Genomic DNA, 12,059 nt, shown 5'->3' on the forward strand with positions numbered 1-12,059 from the left:
ATCTGCCATCACTGCATGCCATTTCACAAATCCGTGTACATCGTGCAACAACCCAAGGCCACTTTAAAGTCTTCTGGTACATCTGGGTCATCATCCGTCTTCTACTCACATCCCTCATGGGAACAGCCATTATTGCCCTTCCCTTCTGTGCTTTTCAGTACTACGGGTATAGGACATTTTGCACACCATCCATGTCCCAGGACCGGATCCCCCCAGCTCTTCTTTCACTGGCTGAATTGAAGGGCTACAGGGTGCCAGATGAAAACGGCCCCCCACCCCTGTGGTGCATGAGACCTCTACCCCTACTTTATTCTCATATCCAGGATGTATACTGGGATGTGGGCTTCCTTCGCTACTTTGAGCTGAAGCAGATACCAAACTTTATTCTGGCTCTGCCTATGGCTTCCCTTGGCATAATTGCAGCATATGCTTATGTTTTAGCTAATCCAGAGCTTTGTTTGAGACTAGGACTTTGGCAGACAAGTGCAAATAAAGGGTTGGACAAACCCACACCAGGATTCTTCAACCCCCGAGTGTTTGTGTACATTGTACACTCTACAGTGCTACTTGTCTTTGGAACTTTGTGCATGCATGTGCAGGTGAGTGAATTGTATGCCCACCTTTGTGTGTGCAACTAATTCCCTATTTTTAATTATTTATTTATTTTTTCATTTCTAGGTTTTAACAAGATTCATGGCCTCATCATCTCCTGTGCCGTTCTGGATAAGTGCTCATCTACTACTCCTTAATGAGCCTCTTCTTCACCGAAGGAAGACTTCAAATCCCAACGTACAGCTACACACACATTCCAGAAATGGCTGCAAACACACACCTCCAAACCCCATCATTGCCCTGCTGCTGCATTTTAAATCCTGTTCACCCACCACACAGAGTATCCTTGGTTATTTCCTATCGTACTGGCTAGTTGGGCTTGCACTTCACTGCAACTTCTTGCCATGGACATGACTTGACACAAGTTGAATTTGCTATGTTTTTATGTCAGACCAGGTACTTTGTGTATAGTCATATATTTTTATGTAAAACTGCAAAATACATATTAATGCAACCAATTAAATAAATACATAGAACAAACGTCACAGGCATTATTCACAAAGCAGAAATTAATACTATTTGCAAAATATTTGCCTGTAGATAACACCTGCATACAGAATTGTTCTTACATCTGGGTCCATCCACCTATTTGAAAGGCGATCATCTTAGTGACAATAAAAAAAAAAATCTGCTGATAAAGCAGTAAATTGAGGAAGATCTGAAGTAGATTGGAGAACCAACTTCAGTCAGATTCTTCAAAAGTTATTACACATTATTGCTCAAGTGAACCTTGAGAGAAGATTTTTCACTTGGTTTGCAGGCCATCCACTTCTTGCATCATCCAGACTTACAAATCATTTTTTAGCAATATCAATCATGTTTTGCTGCCTTTACAAAAGACACAAATGTAACAATGAATGATTTAAGAAAGTCAAAACTTACACTACGGTTGATTGTATCCTAGGGAGGGATTGTTTATTATTATAAGTATGAGAATAAAATGCTATAGAATAAACCATTAAATGATCAAGATGTCATAATATCAGTACACCTTATGGATATTAACCATATGAATTAGATAATAACGTAAATAGATTCACACTTTGGTATTGATTATTATTAATAGTAATATAATGATTTTATTTCATTTTTGATTAAACAACTATATTTGGATTGTATACAGTTAAATTACTTGTGCTGAGTGTTTTTAGTCCCTAGGTGATAGAAGTGGAATTTTGTTTGAAAGGTAACGGAATTTTAACACAATATTGACATTTTTATGAGATAGCACACATTTTTCATATAGTTTCTTGGTGAATAAATATACATTGCCTTATGTTTTCCTGGGATTGTGCCCTCTCCTACGTGAAGCGTATGAGTATTATTTAATTTTTTTTATACAAATGTAATTGTCAAACATTTGCACGTTTTGGACAATTATCTTAACTGGTGAAGAACTTTTTGTTGTAAATATCAGATTGAAATAATGGTTGATCTTGGGGAAATATAATATCCTGTATAAAACGAGAAATATTTTTCTCCTTTTGTAAATGCACAGCATGTTTGGAAGAATTGCTCCAAATTTCGGATGTAAATTGAAAATAAAAATTCTAACCCTATATATGTTTCTGTTCAATTGTTGCTTATTACTGCTTATATCAGGTGGTATTTTCTTTTTAGATAATTTCTGTCTAGTTTCCATAAAATTTGCTAATATAAACAATCTAATTTAGCTCACATCTTCCTATTATTTGGAAACTTAAAATAAATAATAATTTGAGCCATTCACTTAAAAAACACGTGCCATGCATACTAGATACTTAAAAAATCGACATTTGTAGACATTAAAATTACGTTTGCATATGCAGCTCAAATGTAAAAAACCCACCGTTTAACAAAAGCACTATTTAATAATTATGTTGTGCTCTCGCCAAATACAATATATAGCTAAAGCTGCATCAGATTTGATAGCATTTGGTTTAACGTGTATTAAAAAATAGAAGAAGAATTTATATTTTCACTATACAATCACAGAATAAACCAGTAGGACCGTTTGAAGACTACCGTGACCATAGAACAAGTTCTCTTTTCGACTGGGTACAGAATTGATCATACCACCTCTGTTTAGGTCATATCCGGTTTATTTTCCGCTGCACGGCTGGCAGAAAAGGAAGCTACAAGAAGCTTAGGACTGTAGCTCGTTACGTCCGTGTGTGCACTGACCCATTGGTTACAAACTACGACTTAATTTAACACAATAAGCATTTGTATTCACGAAAAACTTCAATTAAACTACCAACGATGGTAGAAAAGCTCGCCTTTTTTCTGGAATTGATAGAGCTAGTAGAACCCGGACACGGAGAGGACAGGATGCCTTTGTAGCCGTAGAAGATATGTCCGATGGTCATCTGAGTGTTGACCGAACTGCAGTAAATGTACCATGACTCAATATTGAGTGCACCGTGACTCTCGATAACGCGCCGAGAGAAGGGTGTATGTTTTGTTTTTGTGTGCCTTTTGCTACCTCCGAATTGCGTGAACGATGAGGAACTGCGAATACCAGCAGATCGACCCGCGGACGCTGACCGTGACACCGTCAACGGCGCAGAACCAAACCGAGAAGAAATCGCAGCCGGTACGGAGGAAATGGGAAGTTTTCCCTGGAAAAAATCGGTTCTTTTGCGATGGACGCATCATGTTGGCCAGACAGAGCGGTGTCCTTCCGCTGACACTGGGCCTTATTGTTGTCACTTGTGGCCTTTTCTTTGCATTCGAGTAAGTATACACGTTTGTATTGGGCTGCCGCTGTGTTTAGCATCATTAGCAGTTGTTGACAACGATTCTTCTCGAAATCGATTCCTCTGATGATTTTTGTCTCATTATTTGGTCTACATCATACTATGAATGGTTATAAAGTTGTGGATTGGTGTATTTTATCAATCACGACACCATTCTGTGTTTAATCTGACAACCTTTCAAATGTATCTTGTATATGTGGAAGTGGAAACGAGATGCATTCCGTTTATTATCTTAATTTTAAGTGTATAATTAATTAAACGAGTAACTGCTGAAGCTCCACACAAAATGTACCTTTGAGTTGCAGTTGTTTAATTCAAAGTGACCAAAGGCTTTCAGCTCAGAGTTTAAGTCATCGAAGAAGGGTTTGAACCCATAGTTTTGTGGTTTGACTCTAAGTCTTTGTTTAAAATGTTTGTTAAATCAGTCACAAAAGAGTAGTTAGGTTAGTCCAGATTTAGTTTTAGATTTTTTAAGCCCAAGTCTGAATGTAAGTCACAAAAGAAATGTTCAAGACGAGTTCAAGTTTAGTTCTGTGTTGAAGTCAGAGCCACAGAAGGAGTTGAGTCAAATTTCAAACCGAAACGATTTAAAGTCTTTTCACACCAATGTCTGAGACCCAGTAATAAGGTACGTGATGTGCAAATAGTTAAGTCTAAAGGTTTTCAAGTTAGTCATTATTGACTAATGTAAATAAAGGTACAGGTGGGCTTTGGCTGTTTTTTAATGTCAGAGACTATTGAAGAAAAGTACTAGTCAAGTCCAAGTTAGTCCAAGGTTCTGAGATGAAACGGTAATAATCAGTGCTACAGAATAGGCCAAGACCTTAGCTCAACATTACTGATTATACTGTACATACAGTATCTTATAGTATAGTTACTGGTAACACATTAGATATACAACTGACAACTACAACAACATTTAGTTTTATTAGGGGTTAATTCACAAAGGTACACATGTTATTTCATGCAGAAATAAATGCAAAATACAAAAATGTTTCTTGAAAAAACATGTACCATGGTTATAAAAGTGCTAACACGGCTGTAGCAGGAAAACTCACATTTGTCTTCCTGGCCAATTTGTATATGTTTCTAAAAGTGTATTGAGATATAAGTGACCGCTTTTTCGTCGCAGTTGCCCCTTCCTGGTGCACCATCTGACCGTCTTCATACCTGTGATTGCTGCGGTTCTATTTGTGTTTGTTACCATCTCACTGCTGTGGACCAGCTTTACAGACCCAGGCATCTTACCTAGGGCCACTCCAGACGAAGCAGCAGACATAGAGAAGCAGATAGGTAAGAGGCCACCCAGGCATGATTGTGCGGAACAGATGGGGGTAAAGGAGCTTTGCCACACGATTGTTTGCATCTGAAGTGCTGACCAACATCTAATCAGCTTACCTTAACTGAACATGTCAAACAGCGTGAGTGCTAAATTAAAGTCTGTGTATGTCCTCGTTGTTTGTTTTCCCCTTTTCTGACCTAAATCTTTATAAACCTTTGTCCTCATGTTTGTTTATTTATAGATACCTCAGGATCCTCTACATATCGCCCCCCTCCACGCACCAAGGAGATCCTCATCAACCAGCAGGTGGTGAAGCTCAAATACTGCTTCACTTGTAAAATGTTCCGCCCTCCTCGAACCTCTCACTGCAGCCTGTGTGACAACTGTGTGGGTATGCATCTGCTGAGAAGTTACAAGTTATGTTTCCACTCTTCAATTATACTTAAAATAGTTGTTTTTATTTTCAAGACGTTGGCAGGTGGAACACACTGTACTTGTCACTGCGAGAGTTTTGTTGCGTTTGTCTTATGCACCGCTGTGTTCAGCTGCAAAAATTATACATTTTACAAATTAACATGTACATTTATGCATTTAGCAGACACTTTTATCCAAAGCGACAGTATGGTTTTGGCAATGCTTTAGCAATTTTCCATTTGAATTGAATGTATTTTGCCACTTGTTTTACTTTTAATAAATGTTTAGCTTTTCTTTCTATCCACCGGTACATTACCCTAAAATTTCAAACTTTTTCCAAACTTTAGACTGTTCTCTCATCTGCATGTTGTTTTCTTCCCTCAGAGCGATTCGACCACCATTGCCCCTGGGTGGGGAACTGTGTGGGCAAACGCAATTATCGCTTTTTCTACAGCTTCATCATCTCCCTGTCATTTCTAACATCTTTCATATTTGGCTGTGTCATCACACACATCACTCTGCGTAAGTATTCCATAATGTAAATGTGTTCATATGTTATCAGGAACCTTTTTTTTATTACATTTTATGACACAAGTTTTCTTTTCTTCCCAGGTTCTCAAGCGGGTAAAAGCCTTGTTCAGTCTATTCAGGAAAGCCCTGCCAGATATCCTTTACATATTGTATTTCACATAATCATCCTGCCCGTGAGGTGGATGATGTATCTCTGCACTGCCCTGTGTTGTGCCAAGGTTCCACTGTCGACATGGTCTTTTTCATTCCCACCTTGTGTAAGGCTGTGTCTAATAGGATCATGGAGTTAGTGTCCAGCAAAGACGTGCTTTTAAGCAGTTGGCTGCTGACTGGTTGGTTTGCTGCCTCATGCTCTTGTGAGATGATGTCAGACACTAGACAAGTATAGACTTTATGACTGCAGCTATTCACAGAGTGTGGGATCATTTCCTCATTGTACACATGATTTGCATGACACTGTTTTTGTGTTTAGTTTTTTACAGGGTTTTAAAGAACGCATGACTGAGAAACAAACAGCATCATTTAACTTCCCTTTTTTGCACTGTTTTTGTCTTTGCTATTTTGAGATATATTCAAAGTACTTTTGGTAACCGACTGAAATGATGCAAATTAAAGAGAATTTCGAAATATCAAAATATAAACAGGAAGTAGTTGTTGTGCAATGGAGAAACATTATCTTACTGGTAGATTTTAATGACTGCTTCTGCTTTATGTCACTTTGTCATGTTATTTGATAAAATTACGTGGTCAGTCTCCTGTGAAATTAGAAAAGCACCTGTGGTTTTTACGACTTTGTATTGCAATCCCAGAATGCAACAGATTAAATACAATGTGTGATTGCCTTGTTATAGATAATTATTATGATCTTCTTCATCTATGTTTACTTTGTGTTTAATGAGCAGTTTTGTATTGAAATGTTGTTATTCCTTGACCCTTTCCTGTTCACTGTGGTGGAGTTAGTGATTTGTTTCTTCTCCATCTGGTCCATACTGGGCCTCTCAGGCTTCCATACATACTTAGTAGCCTCCAATCTTACAACAAATGAAGATGTAAGTTGTAGAGTTTACTTGTTGATGGCTAAAGCACCAAATCCTAATCCCACACCTGACGGCTCACTCTCTCTTTTCACGGTTCAGATTAAGGGCTCCTGGTCAGGGAAACGAGGAGCAGAGGACTCTGGGAACCCATACAGTTACAACAACATCATAACGAACTGCTGTGCGACATTATGTGGCCCCATGCCCCCCAGGTGAGGGACGACATCGGTCTCCTTCTCTTTTATTTCCTCTGTGCATTCGTCTGTCTTAACTCCCCTTAAATGGCAGCTCTGTGTGTGTGAGGACTGTGATCGTTGTGGTAATGACAGAACCTAATCCTCTGTTGTTTTTCTCAGTCTCATTGACAGACGAGGTTTTGTACCTCCTGATGAGGCCGTTCCTGCTGCTTCTGCCTCAGAGATAGAGCTGCCACTCTTCACAGCTAAGAATGACGCACACAGGGTAGGATTGAACCAGCATGTGGTCCCACCCAAGTCGTGACTCTCCCTTAGCCCCTGTGTTGTTGTTGTTGTTATTATTGTTGTTGTTGTATCTAGCCTGACCCCTGTGTGCCTTCTCTAGAAATCTGAGTCTCAACCTTCTGACCCCCAGGCTTTTGGATTCAATCACAGATTTGTGGCTATCAGTGTGTTGTTTAAAATGTTTCTATATTGTATGTTTTAAGGAACACCAACAGGGCTTATCTTAGAATTTCTTATAACGTCCAGATGTCTGATGTAGTTCTCCGATTGGAGTGTTGCCACAAGAGGCATTAGAACTGCATTAGGGCTGCTGAAGATGTAATGGATGAGTCTGCTAACAATGCTGGCGATCAATGTGCTTACAATGCTGAAGTCACACTGATGTTATCCGGCTGTTTTGGAACTAAAAGCGTTGGAAGGCAGTTGCTAGACTCAGAAACGTATATTAGAAACTGCAGTAACCATACAGCGAAGCCCCTGAGATGAACTGAGCGTGCTCCACTTTTTTGGGGGAGAACTAATAAATCTTATATGAAGGTCTGTGGGAAAGTAAGGCTACATTTATCTTATTTACAGTATCGAGAACAATTCCTAAAAAAACATTATGGCTAAGTTTGCTAGATTCAGTTCTCCTTCAATAAAACATTATTCCAATTTGTAAACGTTAATCTTATTTGGTGGAAAATGGGCAATAAGTGCAGTAGGGTTGCCCCACATAATCAACCCCCACTAAGTTTATTGGTTGATTTTGGCTGAACATTTTTGTTGTTTTCTGCCATTTCTGACCATTTCTGACCATTAATCTAGTATTTGAGATTTGAGCTTTTATTTTTATTAAATCAATTCAAGAAAACATTTAAACAAATATTCAACAAAGGAACAAATTTCCACTTATTTTTAGATATGTGGAAACCTCCTTTAACATTTTGTGTCCTTGTTTTGTTGCACTTTTTTTTTTACACTTGTAGGAGTTGAATATGTTGCTGTATCTACCTCCTTGTTATTGTAATTATTGGTAATGGGTTACACACACACACACACATACACAACTACTGCATTTTTTATTTGGTTGTGCAAATGTATTTGTATTCAATTATTCTGCACTTTATCACAGTTCTTTTGTTAGATTCCTTTAAACGATTTTAATACGGTCAGAGGTATTCAAAGGCCAGTGTTCCGTTGCAGTTATAAAAGTGCTGTTTATTTACTTAAGACATAAGACTATATATAAGAAATGGATGCAGTGAAAGTATAGCAGAGGTTGTGGAAGAAACTCTATATAAATAAACATTTGTAGGAAAATGTACCTTCAAAAAGAAAAGACTAGATTTGAAGCATACTCAGATGTAATAAATCAAGTAGGAAAGAACCCTCATTTTCCCACAGACTATTATTTATACAGACCCAAACCCAGTGGAGCATTTCCAGTTTCTCTCTGTGGCTTCATTTTCTGACCACAATTTGCTGCCATATGGCTTTGTCCGTTTCCTATATAAAGTCTATGGATGTAAAATATCACTTTTTAAAATCTTTTACTCTAAAATTAATTATATTTTCCTTTGAAAATGTTTACCATTGTCCTGTAATCGGTTTGTTTACTTTCACTCAAGCCCAACTTTAGTTTGTGGTCATTTATTGCAAGACATACATGGACATTTCAAAGTAAAAAGTTTTTTTTGTTAAACTGCCCTGTCTTTTATTTGTTAAGTGTTTTATTATGTACTTCTGTCATTTATTTACCTACAGTATGAGACATATTTAATGTGTTAATTAATAAACAGTATTTTTGTATTTTGGAATATTTGGTCATAACTTGTTGTGTGACACCTAAATACAGCCTTTAAGAAGTTTTTTTTTTATTATTATAATGTGTATACTTCAGTGAGCTGTTATTGTTCATCATTTGCTCACATTTGTGCTCAGTGTGTAATTGAATGGCAGGATGATGTGATTTGATACTGTACTGTATTCATTCCACCCTGCCAGGAGGAGAGCTGTCAGGGGTTTGCTTTGTCCTGCACAGCCTGAAGGGCTCTGCTGCATGTAGACAGTTGATGGTAAGAGTAGGGTGCTACATCAAACCAACCACAGTGTCTTGTCACCTGCCATTCACTCTGTCATCACTCAGCTTTACAGTCGTTCTCATTTTCTTCTACACTTAGTTGTCAGCCAGGTTTGCAGTGTTGTTAAAGTAAAAAGTGTTACCTTTAACTTGTGTTACCTTTAACTTGCATGCCTGACTGCCATTTGTCACCTGGTCACTGACATATTTACTCACACTGCACTGTCTGGAGCTCTTGTTTTAATCTTCATGGTTTTTCTCGCCTCTCACTTTTTGCAAGAACATTGTGTATCTGTACTGTCTTTGTTTTTATCTTAATGAGTCTAATATACATCTAATAGACAGCGCTCACTCACACACAGGGATCCTCCTCCTCATCTTCTTCTTCATTGCTGAATCGACTCCACTGAATCCCTGTCTCATTAATGAGATCATTGCATTCATTGTGCTTGTGAACTTTCAAACTTACTCCTTTATTCTTCATGCATAACTCTCTGTCTGGTGTTTTCTGTTGCAGCTCAACTTTAAAGGATAAAACTGCCTGTTTTTGACAAATGAAGCTGTTGTTCAATGTAACTCTCAGAGGGTTTAACGTAGACCAAAACACAACCTGACCGTGATTGTTAACGGATTGTTTATGTGCTCAAAAGAACATTATCTGATATAAAGTATATAGTTTAAGTGGCAACTCCATATGTGTGTAGCACAATCTATATAATTTTGCGACTGATTTCGAAAGTTGTTCATGTTTTGTAACACTTGAAATGATATTTTGAGCACATTAGCTAAAAGACACTTTCTAACAGTGACCGCTTATTGATTGTTATTTACATTTTTGCTGAATCAGAAATGGAGAACTTGTTCTATTTTCAATCAAACTTTTTTTTTCATGCTGACAGCACTGGGTAACCTTGAACAACTGCACCATGTGTTGAAAACGGCCAGGTTACATCTTTAAAAGCAACTTTTAATGAAAGCTTTTTCACCATGCCCTGCCTTTTCTGTTTTCCCACCAAAAATAGTGTACTCAGAGCACAAAGGATGTGCTGGAGAGGATGGTCCACTCCTCTGATATTCCTGGCTTGTGTCCACATGGTGCACCAAAGACCACCCCTCTGGGCCTGGAAGTTCCCAGTTTGCCAGCACCTTCCATGGAGCCATCACCGTCTGCTCTCTGCTCACAACAGCATGCTCACCAGCCCGCGCCCCTGCCTTGCACCCAGTTTAGCCGAAGCAGAGAGAAGGACTCAGTGCAGTCCATCAACCCGGCATTTCGCTTGGCTTTGCCGTCACCGTCGCTGAGCCGTACCAGCTTGATTCTGGGCGATACACCCGACATTGGCTTCGTTCTGAGACCTTGATCTTGCTCTCAAATACAGTTAGAGAACAGTCAGTCATAGTGGACTTAGTTTCACCACATCATATCACTGGCATTGAATTCTGGCAACATTCTTTTAGCCATTTTATGTTTCTGAGATGTCATTCTAATGAACGGTCTGCTGTACCTGGAGTTTTATGGACGGTGTCCAACAAAGTTGGTTCTTCAGGATGGAGTTTGATCTTAGTAACACTTTGAAGCACAATATAGAGTTATTTTTTTAAACACCTTTTTACCCAGACGCCCAACACACATCTCCACACGCTCCAAAGAACCTGAAGCCATTGTCCAACAATTTTGAGTTCCCGTGGTCATATTTCGCAAACAGGTCTGGGGAAACTTGGATGCAAGGCAAACAAAGAAATCAGACATTACAAGTTGTGTTCATGTCTGAGCTCCTTCCACTTGCATCAACATTAGCGCAACATCACAGTCTAGATCCACGCGTGGCTCTTTGTACATATTGTAGATTGTTTTATTTTTACACAGTGTCTCATAAATCATGCAAGTTAAACAATTTTCTTATTGTGCAGCTTTTCACTTCAAGACACAGACGAGGAGCTATCCTCCTGATCACATTCAGTTTGTGTGTAATGTGTCACATTTTGAAATGTTATTAAACATTTACAAATGTCTCTTGTGAAAGACAAGTATTTAAATCAGGCTTGGAATCATTGCTTGGAATAGTGTTTTTTAAAAGTCATACAGTTGTCTGTTATTTATGTGATTCACAAAGTGGAGTGGAAGTAAGCTTGAGAGTTCAGTTGTCCTTTTGCCTCACGGCAGTGTGTCACCCGTCACAGCAGAGAATTGTTGCAGGAAAGTTGAGGAGGCCTGTTCGTGTGTGAAGTAACGTTTTCGTTTTAGCTGCTGTGACCTTTCACTACTCTTACAGCATGAAACCTAACCCCCAACCTTCAAGGCGGAGTACAGTTTCTTGTGAGTTAAGAGTTGCCACAAGGGGGCGGTATGTGACTAGGAATTGCACCCTCCTCGGAGGAAAGTAGTAATGCAATACAAGGGCCCTGTGGTGTTTTGTTTATATGTATTTATTTCTTTTTTTTGTAATTGAAAATTGTACATAGGTTGTGAACTGGTGAAATCCACATGTCCATAGCCAGTGGGTCGTTTGTGTCTGCTCTGAGACCCAAAGACCTTTTGTTAGAGACCGTTACAAGCAAAGCTTGTATGTACGAACAAGTTTGTAGGATGTGACAGTGAAACTGTAACATTTGGTCAATAAAAAAACCCTTTTGCTGACATCTGTTTTTGCCCCCAATATTATGTTGAAAATACTCTTTTGCCATATGAAGGATTTCAAAAGCAAAAGCCTGTTTTCATTCAGCAGAAATAACTATGAAGTTAAACAGAGACACGTCTGACTGTAATGTGTTACAGACAGTAGGGAAGACTGAGATTACAGGCCTGATGCTCTGTGACAGCTCCATCATGGAAACAATGTAGAGCTGCATGTTGACCACATGTGTTCTGAGGTGGAGTGTCAGGAGATGGGTTGTGAGTTG

The 12,059-nt window shown here is 38.7% G+C and overlaps 2 protein-coding genes across 3 annotated transcripts in view; both read left to right on the top strand.

Annotated features, from left to right (window-relative positions):
• The window catches only part of pigv (phosphatidylinositol glycan anchor biosynthesis, class V), a 4,456-nt gene extending 2,266 nt beyond the window's left edge, over positions 1-2,190 (top strand). The window contains 2 exon segments of the mRNA XM_025061692.1: positions 1-599; positions 679-2,190. The exon segment at positions 1-599 is cut by the window's left edge and continues 58 nt beyond it. Coding sequence (XP_024917460.1) covers positions 1-599; positions 679-966 — 887 coding nt within the window. The 3' untranslated portion in view covers positions 967-2,190.
• A 481-nt stretch (positions 2,191-2,671) lies between these two features.
• zdhhc18a (zDHHC palmitoyltransferase 18a) lies at positions 2,672-11,796 on the top strand. 2 transcript variants are annotated; one of them, XM_008323436.3, is made up of 10 exons: positions 2,676-3,327; positions 4,483-4,643; positions 4,874-5,023; positions 5,431-5,568; positions 5,659-5,710; positions 6,524-6,626; positions 6,714-6,826; positions 6,971-7,076; positions 9,083-9,153; positions 10,181-10,318. In XM_008323436.3, the coding sequence occupies exons 1-9, from the start codon at positions 3,095-3,097 to the stop codon at positions 9,122-9,124; spliced, it is 1,098 nt and encodes a 365-aa protein (XP_008321658.1). In that variant the 5' UTR covers positions 2,676-3,094; the 3' UTR covers positions 9,125-9,153; positions 10,181-10,318. The 2 variants fall into 2 exon arrangements, with proteins under 2 accessions (XP_008321655.1, XP_008321658.1); XM_008323433.3 differs by lacking the exon at positions 9,083-9,153 and having other exon boundaries at positions 2,672-3,327; positions 10,181-11,796.
• Positions 11,797-12,059: the final 263 nt, after the last annotated feature.

Source organism: Cynoglossus semilaevis, chromosome 13 (assembly GCF_000523025.1).
Source record: "Cynoglossus semilaevis isolate Cse_v1.0 chromosome 13, Cse_v1.0, whole genome shotgun sequence".
In the NCBI taxonomy this organism is placed as follows: Eukaryota; Metazoa; Chordata; class Actinopteri; order Pleuronectiformes; family Cynoglossidae; genus Cynoglossus; species Cynoglossus semilaevis.